The following is a 26,786-nucleotide window of genomic DNA, read 5'->3' as shown; positions in this document are numbered from 1 at the left end:
TGCTAAAAATGAAGAATGCTGGTGGAAAAACATTGACTAATGCTGTTGTTGAAAAAAAAATTCATTACGCTGAAAATTTTTGCTGATTTTTTTTCTGAAATTAAAACAAAACGTTAACTACCACTGAGGACGGCGAAAGTTTTATTGGTGCCATATTATAGCTAGCAGAAAACGAATCAGGTTAATCTTAATTTTTGTTTAATTTTTTCTTTAATTTGATCATATCAATCATGATGATGATGATGATGATTTTTCTTTAATTTAGTTTTTAAAATGCACTTTACTTTGTTTTAACGTACATTATAGTGTTAGTGTGTCTATTTATAAATATACTATAAATAAATTGATAAAACTACATTTATGCAAAGATATTCATATTGTTGGCAACACTGCGTGTAGACAGCAGTTAGCACTAGAAATTGCCGATTATCAACCGTGAGATGGCTTTTGAGCAGCTTTATAATTTATTTTAAATCAATTTTAAGTACCATAAGTCCGTAAAAGAAGCATCAAATGATCTAGGAGTGTTAATTACCTACCTGTTTAGAATTTATTTGAAATGTACTGCCTTCCCGTACATTCCAAATAAAAAAAAACGATTCTAAACAAAAACTATTCTCGCGATATTAAGCACTGTAAAAATAATATCCTAAGTTATTTTCAAGTTTACATTATATGAGACAGACGAAAATTATAATTGATACAAATTTACAGGATGAACATAATTTAAAATAATTATGTATATTATATAAATATTTCGGAGCGAGTACGTCTGTAAATTTATGGAACTACTATAACGATTTATAACATGAATCAATCTTATTATATTATTTGTTTCATTACGTTAACAATTTACGTTACGTTAGCAATTCTATATTCACTTTAGCACAATTCATACAATTCACACCAAAAAGTACACGTCAAAATATAATATCGAATCATTTAATTAAATTTAACGAGACATAATAGGAAGAGCACTCTCATAACAACGTAGTCGCTAAATGTAACTTAATATTATTTTATCACGTCAGTGTCACCGGTTCGATCGACAGCGGCGGGCGAACTCCGGGGCCACCTGTTGCAGCCAATGGGGCTGCACCGCGGAGACGGTCACGAGGTAGGACCGTTTGGTGTGCAGCAGCTCCGTGTAGAGCACGGCGGCGGGCGGCGGTCGCGCGCAGTGCAGCACGCCCGCCGGGTGCAGCGCCGCCGCCGCGCCCGCGCTCGTCACGTAGCGCGCGCCGCCCGCGCCGCCCGCGCCGCTGCGAGCCCACGCGCAGTTCGTGAACAGCCCGCTTAAGAGGCACTTTAACAACTGAAACAATATCGACGGCATTCAATATTTTTCCGAGTGAGTTACAAACAAAAACGCTTAAATCATTTTGATTTAAAACTTATCATAAAAACGAATTAGAAAAAAAATCACCTGATCGAGAACTGTTCCACAGCTTGTGACAGGTAAATTTAATCGGTGGCACACTGAGAGGAGTTGCGATCGCACTTCATAAGCATATGACAAATTTTTGTGATTTAGATAATTTTCTTTACACCATTGCTGCAAATTATAAAATAATAAATATTACATTGAAATAAATTCGATGTCATACGTTTCATATCTTTTGTTACATACTTTTTTTAGCGGAGCTTTGCAAAACGCTTTATATACGTTCAGAAGCGTGATATGATCTCCTAGAGGCGATATAAATTTTTGTTTTACTTTCAAAGCTTCTTCCCTTTTGTGTAATGGCGTGTGAAACACATTTTCGCTGGACATTACCGCTACCAGGCTCAGTGCCTGGAACATTTAAACGATTGAACATTCATATTTAAACTTTAATATATTTTATTTAAATATTTAGATCAATTTTAAATTGTTACCTCTTCTAAACAATTGTACTCTGGAGCGCATAAAAGTACTTTTGAATATTTGGGATCTATTGGAAATGCAGTCATTTTCTTTCCTAGAATTGTCAATTTAGGATCGTTCTCATTGTCTATAGCACCTGAAATTTTGTGAAGTATTATAATTTTTATACTAAGGATATAAAAAAAGATTAATATTAATAAAAATATTAAATCTTTTAATAAGTGATCAGCTCAAGCTCGGCTTAGAAATCGATACTATCTACTAAATATACTCATGGACAATTTCAGAGAAAAGTAAAAATTAATAATATTATCGAACATGTTCTTATCATTACTATTATTTTCCAATGCGGATTCTTTCAATGCTATAAAAGAACAAAAATGATAATTATCCGTACAAAGATTAAAAATCTCTTAATTATTTTGGTTGTTTAACAGTGTTGGCTTTAATCATTATAAATTTCTCCAAACGCATTTTTTTACGCTTTTATACAACTTTTTTTGCGTTCCTCTAAATGTTAAGTCCTTTATATAAGGTTTATACTTGCTTACCTAATTCTTTTAAGAGAAGTAATGAAGCTTGTATGGAATCCCTCGGTGGCGAGTCTATTAATGGAAACGTACTAGGATCCATTCCAGTTGCAATTAACATCAACATCGATGACGTCAAAGGACATCTACATTAAAGAAAAACTTTTGTTATTTCCAATTCGACTTTCTAATAACTAATTATTTAATATTATAGATAAAGGAAACGTTTTAAAACTTTGAATACGACACGGCGATAAAAGTAATATCTTCTTGCAAAAACTCTTATCAAGAGACATGTCAATGGTTTCTCGAAGCCACATCGGGAGTACCAGTTTTTACTGTAATGCCCACTTCCTTACTTCCTGACTTATATACGTGACGCGAGTGCGTCTGTAACGTAATAGGAAATCGACGTAGCTTAACGTGGCTAAAACGTGGCATCCATACTTTTAATAAGTCCCCAATTTAGTATCATCGTAATTGGGGACCAAGAAAGTACTTAGTAACTTTTGGACATCTTATTATATACGAAGAGAATATGTTATTATGTTATTATTTAGGATTTTTCAAAGATAAGAACCAGTACTTGTTTACTTAATTTACGCAAAACGACAAATACAGATAACATAAATAGAACTTACAGATACCTATGAATATATAAATTGAAAACATAAAAGACGAAACCGCTATTGCATCTAATGCAAATAAAGTTTTTTTTTTCAACGGCGTAAATTTTAATAGATTGCGCGCAGACGAGTTTTAGAATACGTATTAAATAACGAGAGTTTTCATACCTAACAATCTCAGGCGCGTTGTGCGCAAGTCGCGCCGCGAAGTCCCGCGCGGTGTACAGTCGGTAGGCGGCGCCCGCGGCCGTGCGGCCCGCCCGGCCCGCGCGCTGCCAGCCCGCCGCCTGCGAACACGCGCGCACCGCCAGCCGCTCCGCGCCCGTGCTCGTACACCACGTCCTGATGCGAACCATACCAAATCCACTTTCAATTGTTCAGAAGACAAATTTTATTATTTCTGTTACCGGCAAACTTATCAGATGTCTAGAATATTTGTGATATCCTTATTAAAATAGTAACTCAACATTATAAAGTTGATAAGGACTTGATTTCAGAGAACTACATAAATAAAAAAAAATATATAATTAGTTTTCACCAAGTGGTCGTAACTTGACCATAATTATAATTAAAAATTGATTTTTATTTATATTTATTCTTACTTACAATTTTTTAATTGATAACACTAATGCTATTCAATAGTTATCTAACAAAAAGAAATTATTCGCTTGACAAAGGATAAAAAGGTAACTTTTTGTATTTGCCATATATTATTACTTACATATAATATATAGAAGTATTTTACTATTATAGAATGTACTATGGTGACAGCGACAAATACCTAACTGAAAAAAGACTTTTAAGACAGGGAGAAATGATATTTCAAAATTGTTCATTGGGAGATTTTTTTAAGCTTCTAGACTGAAATGGATTTGGCATCAATATCAATGGGGAGTATGAATAATTACAAATTATACTATTTATAATAAATTAATATTACAACAACACACCTTTCTTTAACAACACCAGTATCTATAACAAATTTTATCTGTGGAATAGTAACAGATGCCTCTGCTATATTAGTTGCTAAGACTATTTTTCTCATGCCAGGAGGAGTTTTCTTCCAAACTTGCAATTGCTTTGATGCAGGTAAACCAGCATATAGTGGACAAACTTTTATTGGAGGACCTGTGGACTCCTGAAATTATTAAGCTGTATGACATACACAAATATGTGTGTTTCAACATTAAAATTATTAATTTCATTATAATCACAATTACTTCTAACTTACTTTTGCAATTTGTTTTATATTAGTCAGTACTGTTTCTATTTCTTCTTGACCCGTCAAAAATACCAAGAAGTCATGACTGAAACAATATTTTATATGAAATGCAATGAAACATGTGTTTCACATATAATATGATAAAATAAAAATAAACATACTTAGCTGGTGTAGTTGCATGCAGCTGGAATATTGTACAAACAGCAGCATACTGGTAATCTTCATGTCTTATCTTAGAATGGTAAATAGTAACTGGATAGGTCCGCCCTTCCAAATATATGACTGGACAGTTATCATAAAAGTTTCTAAAAGCATCAACATCCATAGTCGCTGACATAATTATCACCTGCCAAGAGTTTTTTAAACTAAATTTTCTGAAAAATTTTTGTTTATTTACAACTAAATAAACTTATTTTATTAACTTTAAACTCTAACTGACTCTCTTATTCTACCAGAATCTCTTATTTGAAAATCAGCATAATAATTACTATTTATTACTTAGAAATAAAATTCAGTCATTTTTTTTAATAAAAAAAAAATTACCTTTAAAGGATTTAGTTTCTGTTCTCTTCTATTTTTCTGAGCTAGTTTAACAATACCAAAAAGCATATCAGTATTAACAGTACGCTCATGTGCTTCATCTAAAATAATAGTAGAATATCTTTTTAACAAAGGGTCAGCCACAGCCTCCCTGAGTAGCATACCATCTGTTAAATATTTCACCTTTGTTCTAGGACTTGTAACATCTTCAAACCTAACAGAATATCTAAAAAGACAAATGTACTGTGATTTCTATATTATTGTATATTGAATATACCTATTTAAGCTATTTGTTAGTGAAACATGATTCACCTTTTTAATTTTTTTTGAGATTTTTTTTATGCAAAATACAATTATTCAGTTTTGCTTTATCTTTGTACAATTTTTCTATCTACCAATTTGATTTTTTCTCCTCTCAGGACCTCAAAGGTTGGCTAGAGAGATCTTTAAAAATGTTTAAGTTTCTCGATTTAGATGCAAAAAACAAATTTAATACATACCCAACAATAGATCCAATTTCTGTCTTCATTTCAGCTGCTACTCGCAAGGCCAAAGTAATAGCAGCAACCCTACGAGGTTGAGTAACAGCTATAATAGATTTACTCTCTACTTGATGTTCATAAATAAGTTGAGGTATTTGCGTTGTTTTGCCACTGCCAGTTTCACCAATGATTATCATTGTATTATGTTTCTTAATTTCTTCTAAAAGTCTACAAATAACATTATTACCATTTTATTACAACAAATAAAAAAAAAGTAGTAGAGAATATATTTTTTAAAATATTTAATAAATTAGTATTACTGCTACCTTCCTTTAACAACGTAAACAGGCAACGATTTTCTTACTTCTTGAATGTCTTCAAGAATATCATTCGAATTATTATTCACTATATTATTCTGATTCACACCATTTTCTTCAGTTAGATTTTGATTCTCCTTAGTTGCTTTAATATTATTTTCAAAACACAATTTAATTTTCTTAACCTTATGAAGGTTATTATTTTCATTAGATTTTTTATTTTCTTTTTCCTTGCCAACTGAAGCGTATTTGGAATCCATGATAATTGAATAACTTAAGCTAATTAAAATAATAATATCGTCCCTAATTCTAATCACTAGAGTAACATGCCAAAATCACATTGTTTTCCACAACGTAAATAAAAACCTAACCTTATGGCCTGTGATGCCAGTAAAAAAGTCGTCAAGCGTAAAGTTAGTCAAGCGAGTACTTATTCCATTCCATTATCGATGGATGCCATCGATCACTATAATATAAAAATGGTAGCCAAGCGTTCAAATGAATTCCAATAAAAATAAAAAATAGTTTAAAAAACTAAAAAATACACTTTTGTCTCTAGCCGAACTAAAAACTAGAAAATAATTTTCTTTAAGTTAAAAAAAATTAAAGAGATTAAACATTCTTAACAATCTTCGACAAATACTTATTTATGTATTCTTTTTAAAAGTAATTTTCACTTCTGCTTTGTAAGAACATTTTATCGTGAAAATGTTTGGGGTCTAGTCTAGTGCTAGATGTCAAATATCGTAAATAATTTATTGACAAATATTTTTAAAAATAAACTCATTTTATAATATTTTAAAAAGTACACACACTTAATTACTGTCAAATATCAATGTCAAAATTGTCAAACGATGTGATGACATTACATTACACAGTCAATTTCAGTTAGCTATCTAATAAGAGTATGTAGTACCTAACAACCTAACTAATATATAGACAACTCACACCCGTGATAGAGAATAGCAATCATATAGCGATTATGAAATGAACAGATGTAAAGAAAGAGAAAAATCGTATATAATTACTGCTTCGGTATGTAATTGATTAGTCGATTGACGTAAATTAAAAGAAAAAGTACCTATAATAAGCATAAGATTATCTTCGTGTTGAAGTTCTATCCTAGTGTTGAAATATAAACTTATAGATTTAATTAAGCTTTTAAATTAAACAAAAAGATATGCTATTTATGAAGTATAAAGGACAATTCTAAGAATAACCATGAATTTTTCGAGAACTTTATTTAAACGTATTCAAAAGAATATTGTTCATTCCAATCGGAATTATGCTAAGTCTGTTAATCCATTTACAAGAACGTGGGGTATGATAAATGATGAAATAAAATCAGGCTTTAAACAAAAGTCTGATTATCCTGAACATGCAGATGTTGTTATAATAGGAGGTGGTTTTATAGGATCTTCTGTAGCATATTGGCTTAAAAGTAGAGCAGGTGAGGGATTATCTGTCGCTGTCATAGAAAAAAACACTACAGTAAGTATATCATCTATTTACATGAATAGTAAATTAAATATGCAGGTTCATGTAATTATTATTATTACTTTTCCAGTATGAAATGTGTCAGAATATGCATTCCCATGGAATTCTCACTCAACATTATTCTCTACCTGAGAATATTTATTTATCACAATATAGTGCAGATTTTTTGAGAAATATAAAAAATAACTTGAAAGAAGATGTGGATCTACAATTCAAACCACATGGTACTTTAACCCTTGCGAGTGAAAAGTATGCTTCCAATTTGGAGGAAAATGTTTCACTGCTAAAAGAATATGGTATAAGTAACAAATTACTCACAGCTGAAGAAATACAGAGAATGTATCCTTGGATTAACACATCAGACATTAAATTAGGTAAAATTTTAACTATACTTTTGAAATTATTTATATATAATTAGATTATGATTTACTATTATTTAAAATATTTAACAGGTTGTATTAGTAAAGAATCCGAAGGTGTGTTCAACTCACAAAATTTGTTAAAAGGATTAATACAAAAATCACAAGAACTAGGTGCTACTTATTTAAAATCTGAAATAATTGATTTTGAAATGAATCCTCAACAAGACGTTTTAATGGAAGGTGTCGCACCAGGGTCATTTAAAAAAATTAATAGACTATTGTACAGAACTGAGGATAATCAAGAAATCTTTCTAAAGTTTGCAGTTTGTGTCATAGCTGCTGGTTCTGATTCAGAAACTATAGCAAAATTAGCAAATATTGGGACAGGTGGTGGTCTATTATCTGTGCCTTTGCCAATTGAAAAGCGGTAAGATAATATACATAAATAATTTGCCATCCATCCTGTAAAAACAAGTATTTGAAAAACAAACTGTTGTTATGTTTACATATTGCACAATTTTTTATATAATTATGTTTGGGCATTGGTTTTACTGCTATTAAACAAGCTTAATATCTTGTAATTTATTTATATTTATTTGTCATGTCTTTAACCTAAGAGTTAGTTGATATATAAATATATATTGTTGCTTAAATATAAGCCTTGGCTCATATATATAAGTCGAGATGGCCTAATGGTTAGAACGTGTGAATCTTAACTGATGTGACTGTATTCTACCAACCCGCATTGGAGCAGCGTGGTGGAATAAGCTCCAAGCCTTCTCCTCAAAAGGGAGAGGCGGCCTTAGCCCAGCATTGGGACATTAACAGGCTGTTACTGCTTAAATATTCATAAATAACATAATTTTTCCAGGACTTATAATGTATACTCAATAGAAAATGAAGGTAACGAAATGTCATTTGGCTTAAATATGCCTTACATAATGGATACAAGTGGTTTATGGATGAAAAGAGATGGACTTCGAAAAAAATTAATATGTGGGCAAATACCTCCTATAAAACATGACACTAGTATATCTGACAGTGATGTTTTTTACTCTTCATTGCACAATAGATACCCAGACTGTGTTAATTCTAAGGTAAAGTTAATTTTTTATGGCTATAAAGTGTGATTTTGGTTACATATTTATAATATCATTTAATTCATATGTATGCTTAATAAATTTGGTTATTAAAAAGAATTTTTATATAAACTTAATATTTTTAGGTAAAAACTATTTCAACTGATTTTATTGATTGCAATACCTATGATGATACTGGAATTTTGGGCCCCCATCCATACCACACAAATCTATTTTTTGCAACAGGATTTAGCAGACAAGGTATTAAATAATTTCTTTTAATTAAATATTATGCATAGTATAAAATTATATATTTTTTTAAATATATTTTTTAAAGTTATATAATTTCTGAAATTTTATAAATGTAACCCTGGTTTATTTTCAGGAGTTCAACATTCTCCAGGAATTGGTAGAGCTGTTGCAGAATTAATTATAGATTGTCAGTTCACAACAATTGATCTATCAAGATTTGGGTTTGATAGAATATTAATAGATGAACCTTTAATAGAGTCTAATGTGTATTAAAATATTACATTAATAATAAAATAAAACATTACAATTAACATACTTTATTTCTAAAAACAAACAATAAATTAAATATGTCAATTGAACTATAAGAAAAACAAGTAGTCATTTTGTTTAATGACCATTACTTATTTTAAATATGACATAAAACAAACTCTTATATCTTAAACATTCATTATACATATATTAATTAATATTATTATATTGTTCCAATTATTAATTTATGACTGAATTTTTTCTATTTAAATTGGGCTGGTGGAGTTGCAAATAAAGCACCTCCTTGCTTAGAAGCTGCACGTGATGGAGCAAAACCTAATAGCTTTTGAATATTTTGCCTGTAAATAAAATATGGTTTAAAAAATACATATTCCAACAATTCCTAAATTAAAAATTTATCAGTAAGTTATTATTAAATATCAACTCTTACCTTATGCTCATAGTGCATAAAATGTAAAGAAATATAAATGAACAATCAGTGTAGTCATCTCCTGGTAAGTTTCTGTGACTCAGTCCCTGAATCCAGGAAATAGGGTAGAAAGGGAGCTTAGCAACAACTCTTCCGTCAAATCTAAACAAATAATATTGTAGAGATTAATATTTAATAAAAAATATGTTTCTGTTTCTGATTTAAAATATTAAATAGTGTCAATTTTACTCACATGCTATTGAACATGCTAAGTAATGCTGTAAATGCAAAACCAATTGCAAACATAGACTTCATCTTAACCATAGAGAGATCTCGATTGTTGTTTTTAAGTCTTTCTTCTTCACGTTCAATTTTTTTCTTGTGTTGCTTATCTAACGAATCCCCGTGTGCTTCCTTACGCTTTTCCACTAAATATAATAAATAACTACATTATTCATGAAATAATAAAAACCTTAATATAATGGTCATCTCATAGCCACAGTTGCAAAACAACAACATTTACTAACAAATCATTTTTTTAATGCTGGAATAACACATTTCTCGTTCCCCCACACGAACAGTGGGGGAACAGTGTGTGTCCTGAACATCGAATATGCACTAAAAAACCACCGTAACCCTTCCCGTCTTAACGAGGAGCACCACGGGATGGCTTGCACAGGCTACTGTGATGCTATCAAATCCTAGCTGAACTCATACAACAGAATGTTAAAAATCTAGTAAAGCTAGAAATTAAAGACTAGTTATTGAATAAGTTACAAGTTATTATGGGCAGAGGTTTTTCATATATTGATCTAATTTCCTAATTAAAAAGCTTAATATATAATTACGTTTTTTGCTTTGACGCTCAACTTCAACTTTTAGTTTCTGATATTTTTCGGTCCGATACACTAAAATCCACGTCAATCCTGAAAATAAATATAAAAAAAATTTTTGTATTTCAGTAATGTGTTATTCAGCTATTGACTAGTATGTTTAAATATATTGGGATGTTTTAATACCTTCTCCCAAAAATGCAGTGCATATTGAAATAAAGACAATTAACAAAGAATCACCCCACATAATGCTTATGTTTATAATAAATATATTTCCGACGCCACGTAGGTATAATATTATTTATAAGTATATATGGTATAAATTCAAAATGTATTGGTACCGATAACTTTCATAGAAGCATGATTTTTTTTATCAATTCTAGTATTTCTAGTGTCAACGTCAAATGTACATATACACTGTTGCCTGTGCAATAATTTGAGTTTTTAATTTTTTGTAAGCCGTACACATGACAGAAATAGACAGTTCAATTTTGCCAACTTACCAAGTTAGCACAGATAAAATAATACTTAAAATTTTCGTTACATTACGCTCAAATTAAACTGTAATATGAATTTTTTAACTATTACAAATATGCTCTATCGAATTTTTAAATGTGAGTGGAAATTAACTTTTAATCTTGGTAAGATTTTAAACTAGGATAACAATACAGCTTAATATAAAATAATACACAGGAATTTTTAAATTGATTTAAAAATATGAATCAACCAACATACCGTACCATTACTTCAATTTTAAAAATCAATTAGCAATTAAAAAATCGACTACTTTCAATTTACACAAGTGCGCTTATAATTTTTAATCTGTTTGTTTGTTGGGTTGATAGTCTGTTGTCTATTGTTAATTCGTAATCGTAATGAACGGATTTCCGCCCTTCCTTCATTCTTTAGTATTGCAGTTTCCATTTTGTTGAAGTCAATTTAATTCAACTTTTCTCTTGCTTGCGCCTAGCCGTGGTTTTGGAACAGCGACTGCCTTTGGCCGGAAATAATAAAGGTCTTCTGTCGCTGGCTTAGATTTAGGACTCTTAACGTGTTGAAGTCGTATATGTACAATTAATATTAATAAAATATAAAAATCTAGAATATTGTTAATAGGCTATATAAATCGAAAATCACTTAAGAATTACATAAGAAATAACATTGAACATACACGTTGGTGATAGCATTTTAATTTAAATTAGTGTAAGAACTTTTAAGAACTAATATGCAATGTGCCTTCATAGCTTTGTGAGGAATCTACAATAATTATCGATCGTTTTAAAATGAATCGCCATTTTGTATTACTACAAGCAAGGCGTGGCACATAACTGCAACGCGTCATCCCAGTTTTGAAATATAACACGCAATAAGTAAAGCATGGTAAGTTTTTCTATACAATATATAAAGAAACATGATATTATTAATTTATTATGAATATTATAATAATATTCGTTGATTAAAATTGGTTTTTATTACAGCCTTTTTTTTAAATTGTAACTTTACAATGTTCTTAAGCTATTTAGAATTTAGTGCAAATTACTTAAATGCGTCAATCCAATTAAGTAGGTCGAGAGTCGAAAAATTCAAGGTTTCAACTTTCACTAGTTGCACGCTACACGTACGCACATTCATAAAATAAGTCATAAGCCTTAAAAGTGGCTGAAAAAAATCATTTGAAATACTAAATTAATTAAAAGCAATGCAAGTTTAATATAAAAAAAAGCAATTATTCGAAAATAAAGTCAAAATATTATGCTCCGTCACAGGAATGCCATCAATGCATTACAGATACAAGTTGGTTACAAAATGGACTTTGAACTATTGTGACTCATTGATTTCGACATACCATAACTAAATTCTTTCTATATACTGTTTGCCACTTTTTTTAATATCATTATTTTTTTAGTAATAAAATTTGTCATGGCTACTTCAACTTGTTCAGTTAAAAGTAGATAATTAAATAAAAAGTCTTGCCTTTTATGTCCAATTTACTATGTAAATTGTTGTTATTTAGTTGTAAATTGAAAAATTTGTTTTAATTAAAAAATATTCCAAATGATTTTTCATTGATATTAAATATTTTATTTTGCTTTTATTAAAGATGTAATGATGTATAATAAATACAAAGTTATTTTTTTTTAATTATAAAGAACACCTGAATGTACCTACTTAATATAATGCTTACTGGTATTTTCATTACAGCCCCGAATTGATCCAATTCAACTCTTGAACTGTCTCAGTGTACTGCTGTCACCTACTGGGGGCATCAAAAGCAGGGATGAAGTGCATAGACTAGCTAAGTAAGTCAAAAATATACTTATTTGATTGTTAACAATGTAACAAGATTATATCAACATTTAGTGTATTTATTTAATAAGGATTTAATTTAAATAATTTAGAGTACATCTTATATCACATTATCATTTTTAAAATTTTTATTTTCAGCTTAATGACCAAATTTTCGAAGAAACTTGTGTCTAAATGTATATACATTCAAATACTAAAATGTACTGAAACTGATTTATTAGGCTTATTTATGGGATCAGGTGGCTGGAGGCTGGTGCATATGTGGCTGACAGAAAATATTGTGTCTAAAAATTGGCCACTTGTCAGAGAATTATTAGAATTATTGTTATTATGTCCAGTTGATGTAGAAAGGCTTAAGACTAATAATTGCCCTAAACTTGTAAAAGAATTGTCTAAAGATGGAAATCATTGTGGTAAGTAGTTTTTGATAGTATTCATATTCATATATATAAATATATTTAAACATTTGGATTATATTATTATATGTGACATACTACATTATTTTACATTCACCCTAGTAATCAGTAAAGTAATATTTAAGCTTTTAAAAATGTTATTAAAATCTTTAAATGAAATGAAGAAATATTAGTATTTTCTTATCATAATTTTAATAATTTTCTTCAATTTTAGCCATTCGAGCTTTAGCCTCGAAATTAGTGGAACAATGGCTTAAAGCTGTTAAAGGAGAGCATGTAACACCAATAGTAATAGCAGATATATCACAAATTGTATCTGATTTTCAATCTGAAATTAAAACTGAAAGTTTAAAAAATGATGTAGTATTTGATCATGAGGATGAAAAGAGTTCTAATAATTTAGAAAATTCTAGCTTAATTGAAAATGAAAGCCAAGACGAAAAAATAGAAAATGAAGAAAATAGTTCTGAAACTAAACAGAATGATATTCTCGAAAAAGAGGATATTAGTAATGAAAGCGATACCTTACCCGTATTGAAAATAACATTTAAAAATGGTAAACAAATTTTATCGCAGGTCGAAGAGGAAAATAAGGAACCAGAAGAAAGTGAAAGGGAAAAAAATAGAGAAAAACGTAAAAGTAGGGACAAGTCAAGTGATAAGAGCAGCAATAGTAGTAATAGCAGTTCATCAAAATCGTCAAGTTCATCTAAACATTCAAGCAAGTCTTCAAGTGATAAAACAAAAAGTAGTAGTAGTCATAAAGATAGTAAGCATAGTAGTAAAGATAAATCTAAGGATCGTCATACATCTCATAGTTCGAAATCTAGAAATAGCAGTAGCAATTCTAGTAGCAGCAGAAAATCCTCCAGCTCATCTAGTCGTAGTAAGTCAAGAGACAATAAAAACGATCAAAAACATAGCTCTGATAGAGACAAAAATAGAGAAAGAGATAAAGATACAAAAACTTCATCAGATAGATCAGATGACAAAACACAAACACCCTCTATTCAAAAACTTGGCAAAATACCAAAATTAAGTGATTTAAAGAAAGAAAAGCCTTCAATATCCATAGAAGTAAGAAAGCCTGATGAACCAAAGCCGAAAACAGTTAAAACATTTAATTCCAAATTTAGGAAACATGGTTTAGAAGAAGAAATAAAACCACCACCATCAAGAGCTACTCTTTTGAGCAATAAAAAACCTCCACCAGTTCTTCCACCAACTGTTTCAATACCAAAACGACCATCACCTGTTCACAATGAGACTCCTCCGGAGAAGAAGGCTAAAACCCTAGCTGATATTGAAAAACCTGGATCTATAAAATTAATACCTCCTAAGCCTAAACGTAAGTATTGTTTTAATTATTTGTTTTCAAAAATATTATTAATATATTTTATTTTTACAGGAAATGGTGATTGCACGCAAATGCTGCAAGCCTCAGCATGTTTACCAAAATATAATAATTGCTATTTCGGGTGTGGTAAGTCTAAAATGCATAACTTGACGGGTTTCATATTTTTTGTTCAGAACTTAACTGTAAAGAATTTATTTCAAATAAAGGTTAAATTTGATAAAAAATCTTTCGCTGAAATTATCCTGTGTTCAAGATAATTTAATCAAGAAAACCAGGAGAGACTCCCAGTACACGCGGACAATTGGGAACATCGCCTGTTTACGATCTGCACCTGACATGAACTTACGCCAATCCATATTAAGGAAAATAGAAGTAACAACACACTTGGAAAATATAAAAACTCCATTAAAACTTATTGGTACTAATCTATCTGGTAACTTTAAAAGGTTAATAAATATTAAGCAATTAACCTGCCAGAATTAGTTTCAATATTAGTTATAGACATATACAGTGAATTAGCTGAAAATATGTGGATGTTTTATAAATATGATAAGCATATTTTTTTTTAAAAATACATCCAACCACGACCTAAAAAGATCCAAGAGATTAATAAGCTATTATTTTTTACAATTTATTAGCTATCCAATTAATAATACACTTGTACTACGCGTAGCGCGTAACGTACTCGGAAGAATTTAAACCTTATTATTTTATATATTTGGTTACATTTACTGTTCATATTAATTTGACAGTACGCTGATCATTGATATCGTAACATTTGCTATTATATGAATGCGAATGCATTACAATAAAATCTAGATATGTCTATTTATTTTATCATTAACATCAATTGACGGATTATTTATTATCTGTGATGGCTACAGTTAACCGCGCGATTACTATATTTTGTTCCTCGTTGACGAAGTTATTTTTACGAAATTATATTAACTACTGGTTTTAGCATTATTATTTAATTAATACGCGTTATAATCATAGTGGAAATTTAAAATATCAGTAGGTATTTATGAAAACTTAAGATTATTTATATTTGTGTTTTGACCGCTATGATACAATTTTTTTGAGTCTACGAGTCATGACCATGTCAAAACTGAGGTATGATCGCAGTCAAAATACAAATATAATGTATAAATGTTATATGGTACATCACAAATATTTAATATATATTATAACAGTTAATTACTAACAGTTTCGTTATAATCGTATAATATATTACCTATACAATTTTCTGTATATATCATGCATTTGACCGTCGTCATGATTTAATAATCTAAATTAAGAACAGAACTGCCACTTGAAAACTTGCCAAATATTAATACAACAATAGCATTTCTAACTTAATTGATAGTCTATGCTTAAAATCTTATCAAATTTAATTTGATGGTATTACTAATCGGCAATAATGATCGAAATCTGCATCAGATGAATGCCTATCTACTTGGAGTAAGAAACTCACTTGAATAAAATGTGTACAATTTACGAAGGTCGTGAAATGTACACATTTCATTGATTCAAAATTAATTGTTGTTTAAAACAGTACTTACGTGTTTTCCTTTTTATTAAAAAATAGCTTATAAAGATCAGCTAAATAATAATAATATATCAAATGTTTTTGAACAGCGAATGGCAACAGCAATAATGATTAAACAATGTTAAAAAATAATACAATAAAACTTAATGGAACAACCTAAACGATTTTACTGTATAGTATTATAATGACCGTGAAAATCACATGTTAGTCAGTAACATTACATTAATGCCGAAACTGATTGAATATAATCAAATAAAACTAGTAATTACTCCGATCACAATTATCACGTAGTTGCGTGTATTTATTTTAAGATGCGTCCTTACGCATCAGTTTTTATTTTATTTTTTAAATAAAAATGCAGTATTCTTTCTGTAACTTATCGAAGTATTGTTTTCACCTTGAAATAAATTTATGAACGGTATTTCTAGTTACATCTTATTAAATTTCAGGCATGTCGATAGCATAACTGACGAAAAACCAACTTGAATTAATTTAAAAAAATGACTATTACCGGCGATGTATTTTGATAATGTATATATTTTATTACAGCTATTACATTTATATTAATTGACGATTGTTACAATGAATAGTAATATATAAAATATACCTATTCAGAGTTGGCAGAGTACCTGAAAGGCTAGACTGAGAAAGTTTGAAAAACGTTCACGCCATATAGCAAAATATTTGTGTTTATTAAAATAAATGGTGAAATAAAGCTTATAATGTTTTGAATTTGACTTCGGTGGAAAAATCATTATACAATTAATAAAGTTGTTTTAAAAATATGTTAGTGATATCTGACATTTTTTTTAAATAACTTTATTTTTTACCACACTAGAATAGGAATTCCCGATTATCTGAGTAAAGAAATAGCCAAACACTATCTTCTTTCAAATTGTTCTCACTATGAAAATAACCAAAGTTAGAGTAAATTTGGACATATACATATAAAACATTGTCTATATTTATAAATATGTAGTGTTTGGTATTTTTAGATACAGTTAGATAATCTTTTTGGTATTTATAAAATAAAACTAACATTTTAAGGCATTTCTTATGAAATCTTCACCGAGCCCAATATGTAATGTGCTTTTTTAAACATAGTGTACTTACGAATACGCACGAATAAGTTTCATACATTACGTTATACTATAATTTATAGTTACATTCCTCCAGTCTGGTTGTTAGTTTGTTCAATATATATATAAACTAATTTAATGTATGTTTTTGATTTACGTATTATGTTTTATACCGACGAAAATTTCATCAGTCAGTTCCCTAAAATATACATCTTCGGAATCGGGACTGATATTTTTGTACAATTTGTTTTAATTGTCTCCTTTCGGTAGTTAGTCTTATTATCTTAAAATTATTCTACTTTAAAGTATTATACTTTGCAATATTTACATATCTACGAATACAGTACTTAATATTCTTAGCAAAATGTAAATATACTTTTTTAAATTGCATAACATATTAGTTGTTGTTAATATGTAACAAATGGTTGTATATTTTTATTAAATTTGGTTTTTATATGTTTTTACATAATTTCTCGGAAAATACCTTTTTTAGTTACGTAGTTTTAAAATACATTAATTTCCCAATTTATTATTACCCTGTTTTCGAATCTTAGCACCCATTTTATTTGCGCAGCGTCTTTATTGATTTAAATTTTATTATTTTTAGTAAATGTGGAAATGAATTTTTTTAATATCAAAAATTTTCTTACTGCCCTCTGGGAAGCCTGTTCCTTATATGTTGACCTAAAGTTATCGAACAACCGACTACCTGATTTATTAAAGCCAGCATTGGTCCGCGTAATGTATAAATATAGGGACACGAAAACCGCAACCATTTTTTTATAATAATATTGTGTTTTGAAGTTTTTGATTTACGTTGACTTACTCGTTTAGAATTTTCAACTAATTTATACGACTGGTCTCCTTAGTTGTAAAAGATTTACAGTTATTAACTTGATATAAGTTGAAGTGTTTTAATTAATTTAATTAAGGGGTGTAAAATAATGTTTTAATATGGAATAGGATAGTGAGAAACTATTAATTAAATATCAGATATTTTATTTAAAAAATTATTGTTCGTACAGGACTCAAAACATGAATGTATATGAACCCGGTGTTATGCATTTTAGATTATCCTAATCCTCTAAATGTAACAATGTGAACGTTACAATTAAGTAAAATATATAAATAATTATACATTTTTGTTACAGCTATGGTTCTGCAGGAGAGTGACATGTTTATGGATGCGTTAAATGCATCTGCAACTAATAAAAAGGAACCGAAAAAAAGAAAACGTCGTACTAGTGGATCAAAAGATGGTAATGCTCAAAGTGATGGATCACCTCCGCAAACTCCGACAAATCTATCAAGTCCAAACAGTGAAAATAAATCTGTACCACCTCGTTTTTATCAAGACACACTAGATGAAGAAGAAAACAAAGATAAAATCACTGAAAAACACATAGAATCTAAAGCTAATAATACTGAAGAAGCTGTTTCTCATGAAAAAGATGAGATTGAAAGTATAGATACATCAGAACCTCATACATTGACAATAAATGGCTTAAAAGGTGTACTTTGTTATCATAAAAGAAAAGGTCCTAAGAAAAGTATAAGATGGAAACCAGAATCAGAGTTAGAAGAAATTCAATACTTTGAACTTGATGAAACTGAAAGAGTTAATGTGACGAAAACATTCACGGACATGAAATATTTAGAAAGAATACACGAAAGAGAAGCTTTCGAAAAAGCAAGAAATCTTAGTAACGATGATATAATGGAAGAGAGAACGAGTTGGAAACCTTTAATACCCATTGACATTGAAGGACAAATTCAAATAGAATATGGTAAAAATAGCAAGGAAAAAGACATACAAGCCATTCGTCAAAAAGGCACATTACAACCTTTATATTTCCATAAATCTATGATTCCTGACTCACCTCATGAACCTGACATCGAGGCCCATACTTACAATGAACCAATAGTTATACCTTTAGAAGATGTAACAGGAAACCAAGACAATATTAGTGACTTTAGAAATATGCCATGGCCAGAACCCAAGGGTAATGCGCCTCCTACAACTAATAATAGTATGAATGTGCCAACAATGTTTCCATCAAATATATCTCAATTTCCCAATAATTTCCCTCCAACACAATTTCCAGGAGTTCCAAACTTTCAAGGGCCACCTATTATGCCCGGAGATTGGCAAAATGGCGTAGTACCGCCAATTATGACAAACGGGATTCCTGGTCCAATGGCTCCTTCAGGTATGGCCCCAGGGCCGATGCCACCACCAAACATGCCACCTGGAATGATGGTTCCCCCCGAAAACATGATGATGGGTCCAGAAATGTTTGGAGGAGGACCTAATCCTATGTTTCCTGTTCCCCCTGATGGGTTTAACATGCAACCAAATATGTTTCCTGTCGACTATAATATGTCTGGGCCGCCTGGTCCGGATGGATTTCCTGGGCCTGGTAATTTCAGAGGAGCTATGCGAGGTCGTGGTATTGGTGGTCATTGGAGAGGCAAAGCAAATGGTGCTTGGGATGGACCACAAAGAGGTCGTGGAGGCCGAGGAGGAGTTCGTAAAACTGTTTGCATATATTTCCAGAGAAAAGGCTCATGTCGACAGGGCGATAATTGTTCCTTTTTACACCCAGGTGTCAATTGTCCTTTCTAAAAGCTAAGTTTCTATATGTACATATTAATATAATGAATAGAATATTTACTAGGTGATAAGAAAATATTATTTGCCTGGTCCAATAAGACTGTTTAATGTAAATAGTTAATATTTTGTAAATAATGTAAATCTGTTACTAGGCTTTATACAAATTTAGTGCAAATAAACAAAGTACTTTTTTATATATAATTCTATATTTTTTATTTACTCATTTGATAATTTTTACCTTTTTTTCCACATGCCAAACAACTATTTTCAATATAAAGGGATTGCTTAAAAAATTACAATTTCATACAAAGTAAAAAAAATACCAAACATTCGATGAAGATTTTCCACAAAATTTAACAATTCGATACAGTTAAAAGTTATATTACTATTACATCTTAAAACATAAAATATTGTTTCCGTGATATCAAAATTGTACTCATTTTGAAAATGGCATCTAATTGCGTTTTGTCTCTTTCACTTAAGAGTATTATTTATTGCCTATTCATCTATCCATTATTAAAATATACATTTATGATTTATAATAATATCCTGGGACATTTTTCAAACACAGCCATTTGATCCCAAATTAAGCTTGTACAAAGCTTGTGCTATGGAAACCAGACAACTGATATGCTACATATACTACTTTTCTTTTGTAAATAGATACTTATATAGATAATTACACCCAGACTCAGGACTAACAGACATGTTCATGCACACAAATGTCTGTCCTGGGTGGGGATAGAACCCACAATCTTCGGCGTGAAAGGCAAGTATCTACCAACCACGCCAACCGGCTCGTCAAATTAAAGTCATATTTAACTAGAATATGTTTATTACAATTCAGTTACATATATTTCAAAACTTTTATAAAGTTTGACTGTCAAGCTTATTTACTAAAACGAACCCCAAACGCCTAAAATACACATACATTTTACTCGCTAATCGAGTCCATAGACGTGATGATCATGTAACGGTTGCCCGATCTCACTGCAACCGTGAGCCGGGTTCACGCGCCAGGAAGGAAAGTTGTGAAAATTACTTACAAAATGTTATTTTGTTAATTAAAAATTATTGATAACATAGTAAGTATTGTTCTTTGTTATTTATTTCCCAAAGATGAATAGAATAAATTAATATTGAATGTTGAGTATTTTGATTCGTTAAAACAAACATTTAAGTGATATTAATTATTCAAAATAAAAATTATACTAATAATTTAATATTTTCAATCAAAGAATAAGGGCAAGGAGATGGCCAATGAAACAAAATGAGATGGAATGGATGGAACTGTGTAAGGTAATGCTAAAATTAACAATTTCAAAAGTTTACGTCAAATTAAAAAAATCTAAAACGGGTATTATACTACACTGAATGTCGTTCCCTAAACCCTTAATAAGATAAGAGTAAGGCAGTTAGGTTCTCTAAGTAGGATGTTAGAGTGGACCCTGTCGGTCTTACTCCATTAGTGGCTTTACCACCGTGCAGTGTAATAATAGTTAAGGCACTTATTCAATCCGCGAAGAGCGCCGAAAGCGGTCGTGTTTTTTGTTTTCGCGCGTTTTTTAGCCATGTCCGACAAAGAACTAAAAGGGTTGTTATCTAAAATAAACTTGTACAAAGATAGATTATCGATATAAGGAGTCACCTAATTTAACAGCTCCTCGAACTGCTCTTCACACATTCTCAGGTAGTTTCCGAATTCATTTTTCTTCAGATCTCCGAGAATCTGCATAATTGGTTTTAATCTAATTTTAAGATAAGCGCCCCAAGATTCGCTCTCTAGCTGCGTAAGGGATTAAAATTTGTGTATTGTAATAATGAACGCCTCTAATTAGAGGCTGCGCCCACTCTCAATTCAGTGTAGTGTAATACCCGTTTTATGCAAATCTTGTTGTCCCAAAGCGACGCGAAACTAAGTTTTATATTCAAATTAAAGTTTTTTTATTGAGAAACTATATTATACATGTTACCTATTATTCCTTTGTACATTAGAAATTATATTCCTCGGTCTTCTGTATTATTTGCCTTACTGTGTGTGTATGTGGTCTACTGTACTGAAGCCTTTTCGAAACCCAGCCTGTTCCATGGGTTGAAAGTCATCGAATTTTCGGGCAAGACGATTCGAAGAATACGTTTAGGCTGGGCGGCATTCGGGAGATTACGTCTTATTTTTGAATCGTCGATCCCACAGTCGCTTAAGACCAAGGTCTTCAATCAGTGCGTCCTACCTGTAATGACTTACTGCTTGGGATTTCTCTGGCAGATAGAATCCGAAATGAGGACATTCGCCAGAGAACTAAAGTCACCGACATCGCGCGTAGAATTAGCACGCTGAAGTGGAAGTGGGCTGGTCATGTCTCCAGGCGCATTGATGGCCGATGGAGCCGACACGTGTTAGAGTAGAGACCACGCTTAGGCAAACCTAGTGTAGGACGCCCTGTGACAAGATGGACCGACGATTTAAAAAAGGTGGCAGGTTCGGAATGGATGCTGACTGCCCAAGATCGGGATGGTTGGCGTTCTATGGGGGAGGCTTTCGTCCAGCAGTGGACGGCAAAAGGCTGAAAAAAAAAACATTAGAAATGTATAACATATGCATGCCAATACATCGTACTATGTACTTACTATGTGTAAATATATAGTAACTTTATCATTTAGATTATATAATCATTCTGTAAAAACATAAAAACTAAGTAATACAATCACAATAAATTAATCATTGCATTGCTATTAGCTTGTTTTGATTGGAACTCGGAGCCGAGTCGACGGCATCATGACAAAATACATTTCGACACTAAAATCGAACACATGGCATTCAGTGTTAATTGATTATTTCATGGCGCAATGGTAAGTAAAGCAGTAAAGGTAAGGTATGTTTTTAAAATTATAGGTTGCTGATTAACTATATTGAAAACCAATAATATAAGACACATTTATTGTCCGAAAATACCATATAAGTGAAGTTTTACTAGTAGTATAGGGCTTGTGCAAACTTGTCTGGGTAGGTACCACACACTCATCAGATATTCTACCGCAAAACAATAGTTGGTATTTACCATTTACCAGTAGTTGGTAAAGTACGGGCCTTGATGCCTGAAAAATAAAGGTGTTATTATTATTGTGTTCCAGTTTGAAGGGTGAGTGAGCCAATGTAGTCACAGGCACAAGGGACATAACATCTCAGATCCAAAGTTAGGTGGCGATGTGAGCGATTCTTAATATTCTTTACAATGCCAATGTCTATGGGCGTTGGTGACCACTTACCATCAGGTGACCCATATGCTAGTCAGCCTACCTATACTATATATAAAAAAAATACATATAAACTTTTTAATTATGCATGTCACATTTTGCTATTGATATAAATAATTTTTTGTTTGCGTTACGCATGTATTGATATAGTGTTGTCAGCTTTTAACATAAACAAGTTTCAGTTACTTGTACGCATTTATTACATTATAAATGATAAATTGGTAGTAGATAACTTTTTTTTTTTTTATAGAATAGGAAGGTGGACGAGCATATGGGCCACCTGATGGTAAGTGGTTACCAAACGCCCTTAGACATTGGCATTGTAAGAAATGTCAACCATCGCTTATAGCCAATGCGCCACCAACCTTGGGAACTAAGATTTTATGTCCCTTGTGCCTGTAATTACACTGGCTCACTCACCCTTCAAACCGGAACACAACAATATCAAGTATTGCTGTTTTGCGGTAGAATATCTGATGAGTGGGTGGTACCTACCCAGACGAGCTTGCACAAAGCCCTACCACCAGTATAACTATTAGTGATACGTGGACGATGTTCAAAATATTTAAAAAATATACAATGACGCCTTTCATTTTTGATATATGATGATGATGTCCTCCTTGACGTGTCCGTCAATGGCGAATTTACCTAGTGTGTTGCGAGCTAAGAGGCTTTAAAAGCCACATTTGGTTTTAAACGTCCTGTTGCAGGGATGATAACACAACTGACGTTTACTATTGTACGTGTAGCAATAAGTGGGTTTGGGACGGGTGTTTTTAATTAGGCATTTGGCATCGAGCATCTTCTAAGCGGTTTCGCTAGAAGATGGTAGCTTTATTAATAATATTACGCCCCACAGGTCTCTGTTAAGCGTGCAATTTTATAATAGCAATTTTGATACATACACATGACGTGGCAGTTTTTTAAGCCTAAGACCGAATTAAGCATATGAAAATTCAGTGCTGCCGAGTTGAACCAATGCCGTGGGCATCAGCGCTGGCGGAAGGCCGAGACGACGCCGACGTCGTCTCTGTCGAGCAAGATCGACCCTTTTCCGTTTCCGCTCTGCTGTCTCCTTCTGGACCGTAACGGTCTCACAGAAGGAGGCTACGGTCCTCCATTCCAATTCCTTGCGAAGAATCACCAACATGATTGTTCGCAAGGAGAGGTTCGGTCCGACCTCGCAGACCAGGATCTCTATCTTCACATTTCATGTGGGGCACGCCTCCAGCGGGCGGTAACGGTTATGGGCGGTAACCCGGTCCGCACCACAGATGTCAGATGGCAGATTGTCGTCGTATTGCGTCCAATCTTACACAGGTATTCTCCAAAACAATCATGACCTGCGTAAGTCGGAAGGTGAATCGTCGCTTTCGTCTCATACAGGTTTCCAATGCCGGCAGGATCACTCCGACGAAGAGTTTGCACGCATAACATTCTTTGCGAAGGCGGTCACACCACGTGTCAAGAGCCCTTCAGTGTTCCCGCCACTTCAACGTCTCAAAAGGGGCGCACTTTCGTTGTTCTGACGGAGGACGTGGGCTGCTGACAGACCCTCGCGTCCATATATCCACCAGAATGTCCAAGTGCGGAAAGCGCACCGCCGACGGTTGCCGCCTCGTACTATGCGGATGGCCACCCACATGGTGGTGGGAAAAACGGAGGTCGGCAGGGCATTCCAGACCTTGGCGCTGCATATCTGAAACGAGGAAGCAAATTGTTTCGTACGTGTCTTAAATACGTCAACTACGTACGGGTGCAGATCTTTTCGATGCCTCGCAGTTCTGTGGTAAAAAGGTATAGAATTATACCCTGTGATTTACTTATTATATCTTGTGATAGATAACATTGTTGCCGGGAGGTGGGTACAATGGAGTGCACTTGCACTTCTCTGCCATGAAAGAAAATACTAAGAAAGTAATTAAGAAACACTTTTTTTATTATTAAAATCATGTATGTTATTAAAAACTTAAGGAGACTATTTTGATTCCCTTTGTTATTGTTGGTCTTTAGTATTAGTTTATGCACCTATATACTCTTAAGGTATTACTTGTCCCTGATTTGACTGACATAGACCTTACCTTGAGGCCGTAGACAGAGAAACAAATAGACCAAAGGACCGTGAAACAGCAATTGAGACAGAGATAGTTTGTTAACGTATAATGTTGCCATAGTAATTGCATTTCCTGTTTTGTGGGATAATTTATTTCCAGGATTTAAAACAAAACCAGATTTTATTTAGGGTTGACAGTAACAATTTCATAATTATATCCATTAAAGTCTTATGTAAATACAAATAAAAATTCAGTATAGTTATAGTACAAATCATGACCGTGAAGAATGTTGGAAAGAATGCTAGCAGTATTTCCCCTTTGAACGTTTTCTGGGTGAAAAATGAACCAGTCCTCCTGTCACCAATAGAGGCAATAAGATGGGGTGTAATATTTTCGATGAAAGTTTTTGCACTATTACTACAAGGTTGTAACTGCAAACGGAATAAAAATATAATTTAGAAAAAAGGGACGAATAGTAGTAAACGTTTGTTCGCTAATGACGCTGGCCATAATTCGCCTTAATAGGGCCCTGTCAGCGTCACTCGCTGAGGCACTCACGAGATATTTAAGATGTTGTGTTGTAAAACCGTCAGTGGTACCAACCTAGCTGCTTGGGAATGAATTAATGGAAGCATAGCTGTCTTCATCTTTTAACCTGTAAAAAAGTATTCTGAGTAGGTGGAATTGGAAGTACAGATGCTGGATTTGGTAAAGTAAATGCTTTTTCCGTAAGGATTCTAGCGTTTTATCATTAAAAGGTGCGAGTATATCGCTAGAAAAAAGAAAGCGAGCTGCGTTCTTAAGATCTCCCTCTATTGCTTTATTTTCATACATTGTTTTAATTTGGTCGATAAAGAGCCATCTTTGGTTTTATCAAGATGAAAAAATTTAAATGAAAATGTGAAAAGATGTTGCCATGCCGAATTACAATTTGAGAGACATTTTTTAATTTCATTGGATAAAGATCTAGCTAGAGATATTACTTCATACTTCAATCACAAATATTATTATATAATTCTTCGACCACAAATAGGCGAATGAATATATTAAAATAATATATTAATTGTTGGAATATACAAAAATTCAAGCCTCCATAGATAATAGATTTCTCTTTCATTATATTATTCAATCTTTCACTCATTCACATTCGCTCACCACTCATTCAATCAACGAACATCTTTACTTTGATTATTTAATATTCATTATTAAAATCATTGTCAAGTCAGTGCCGTGTCAGTGCAGACGTGTCTTATTATACCTACCCCATTTCCCTTCATTAATAAATAAAGAAGCATTATTAGACGTATTTATTTGCACAACATAACCTTCCGCCATGCTATGGCATAAATAATGATCACCGAGAAATTATATTTAGGAAATAAACCTTCGTACTTACGCGTGCCGTTGTATCTACCGGCAATTTTCTTCTCACTATCGCTTTCACGTGAAATAACACGACAACCCATTATTGTATAATTTTCGATGTGATATACAGATAATTTCTCCGTCTACTGCATTAGAATCGTTTTCTAACATAAAAATAAGCAAAAATTGAACAATAAATAACTGTAAAAAATATTTGTTCGACTTTCATAGCTTATGCGGTATAAAGCTTAATTAAGCTTTATTAATTAAGATTTATTAATTAATTAAGCTTAATTAAGCTTTATACCGCATAAACACATTAAATTTAATGTGTCTAGGTTTTCGTGTTTAAGGATCTACCAAAAGAACGTACTGGTACTTACTTCTAACAGAATATACCGGTCTACCTATTAGTATAGGTATGGCTAGTGGCCAATACATAAGTACCAGTTAACAGCACGAAATCACAATAAGTAAACATGTACTGTGTTTGTTTCGGCAAAA

At 32.0% G+C, this 26,786-nt stretch overlaps 4 protein-coding genes across 4 annotated transcripts; 2 read left to right on the top strand and 2 right to left on the bottom strand.

Moving 5' to 3' along the window:
* Positions 1–926: 926 nt before the first annotated feature.
* Positions 927–5,983, bottom strand: LOC126781054 (ATP-dependent RNA helicase DHX33-like). Its single transcript, XM_050505827.1, has 12 exons — positions 5,594–5,983; positions 5,286–5,495; positions 4,789–5,011; positions 4,407–4,591; positions 4,255–4,330; positions 3,974–4,161; positions 3,192–3,365; positions 2,419–2,543; positions 1,879–2,003; positions 1,631–1,795; positions 1,427–1,555; positions 927–1,315 (listed from the first exon to the last, which is right to left on the bottom strand). The coding sequence occupies exons 1-12, from the start codon at positions 5,842–5,844 to the stop codon at positions 1,034–1,036; spliced, it is 2,133 nt and encodes a 710-aa protein (XP_050361784.1). The 5' UTR covers positions 5,845–5,983; the 3' UTR covers positions 927–1,033.
* Positions 5,984–6,480: 497 nt separating this feature from the next.
* Positions 6,481–9,085, top strand: LOC126781055 (FAD-dependent oxidoreductase domain-containing protein 1). The gene is made up of 6 exons (XM_050505828.1): positions 6,481–7,075; positions 7,152–7,455; positions 7,534–7,870; positions 8,315–8,540; positions 8,669–8,783; positions 8,908–9,085. The coding sequence occupies exons 1-6, from the start codon at positions 6,806–6,808 to the stop codon at positions 9,045–9,047; spliced, it is 1,392 nt and encodes a 463-aa protein (XP_050361785.1). The 5' UTR covers positions 6,481–6,805; the 3' UTR covers positions 9,048–9,085.
* LOC126781059 (calcium load-activated calcium channel) lies at positions 9,076–10,715 on the bottom strand. Its single transcript, XM_050505834.1, has 5 exons — positions 10,473–10,715; positions 10,302–10,379; positions 9,707–9,881; positions 9,475–9,615; positions 9,076–9,382 (listed from the first exon to the last, which is right to left on the bottom strand). The coding sequence occupies exons 1-5, from the start codon at positions 10,531–10,533 to the stop codon at positions 9,286–9,288; spliced, it is 552 nt and encodes a 183-aa protein (XP_050361791.1). The 5' UTR covers positions 10,534–10,715; the 3' UTR covers positions 9,076–9,285.
* Positions 10,716–11,198: 483 nt separating this feature from the next.
* On the top strand, positions 11,199–19,794 carry LOC126781050 (serine/threonine-protein phosphatase 1 regulatory subunit 10). The gene is made up of 5 exons (XM_050505819.1): positions 11,199–11,666; positions 12,489–12,586; positions 12,732–13,006; positions 13,224–14,357; positions 18,146–19,794. The coding sequence occupies exons 1-5, from the start codon at positions 11,664–11,666 to the stop codon at positions 19,618–19,620; spliced, it is 2,985 nt and encodes a 994-aa protein (XP_050361776.1). The 5' UTR covers positions 11,199–11,663; the 3' UTR covers positions 19,621–19,794.
* Positions 19,795–26,786: the final 6,992 nt, after the last annotated feature.

This window comes from Nymphalis io, chromosome 3, assembly GCF_905147045.1.
Source record: "Nymphalis io chromosome 3, ilAglIoxx1.1, whole genome shotgun sequence".
NCBI classification, from domain to species: domain Eukaryota; kingdom Metazoa; phylum Arthropoda; class Insecta; order Lepidoptera; family Nymphalidae; genus Nymphalis; species Nymphalis io.
The sequence above is the reverse complement of the archived record's forward strand: the minus strand, read 5'-3'. Positions and strand labels throughout refer to the sequence as shown.

Coding starts and splice junctions, on each gene's coding strand:
- LOC126781054 (XM_050505827.1), bottom strand. CDS start 5,844: ATGGATTCCAAATACGCTTCAGTTGGCAAGGAAAAAGAAAATAAAAAA. Junction 5,496..5,593: donor GTTTACGTTGTTAAAGGAAG/GTAGCAGTAATA, acceptor TGTTATTTGTAG/ACTTTTAGAAGAAATTAAGA. Junction 4,592..4,788: donor AGAAACTAAATCCTTTAAAG/GTAATTTTTTTT, acceptor AACTCTTGGCAG/GTGATAATTATGTCAGCGAC.
- LOC126781055 (XM_050505828.1), top strand. CDS start 6,806: ATGAATTTTTCGAGAACTTTATTTAAACGTATTCAAAAGAATATTGTT. Junction 7,456..7,533: donor CACATCAGACATTAAATTAG/GTAAAATTTTAA, acceptor AATATTTAACAG/GTTGTATTAGTAAAGAATCC. Junction 7,871..8,314: donor CCTTTGCCAATTGAAAAGCG/GTAAGATAATAT, acceptor TAATTTTTCCAG/GACTTATAATGTATACTCAA.
- LOC126781059 (XM_050505834.1), bottom strand. CDS start 10,533: ATGTGGGGTGATTCTTTGTTAATTGTCTTTATTTCAATATGCACTGCA. Junction 10,380..10,472: donor CACTGCATTTTTGGGAGAAG/GTATTAAAACAT, acceptor ATTTATTTTCAG/GATTGACGTGGATTTTAGTG. Junction 9,882..10,301: donor TGAGCGTCAAAGCAAAAAAC/GTAATTATATAT, acceptor TATTATATTTAG/TGGAAAAGCGTAAGGAAGCA.
- LOC126781050 (XM_050505819.1), top strand. Junction 12,587..12,731: donor GAAGTGCATAGACTAGCTAA/GTAAGTCAAAAA, acceptor TTTTATTTTCAG/CTTAATGACCAAATTTTCGA. Junction 13,007..13,223: donor TAAAGATGGAAATCATTGTG/GTAAGTAGTTTT, acceptor CTTCAATTTTAG/CCATTCGAGCTTTAGCCTCG.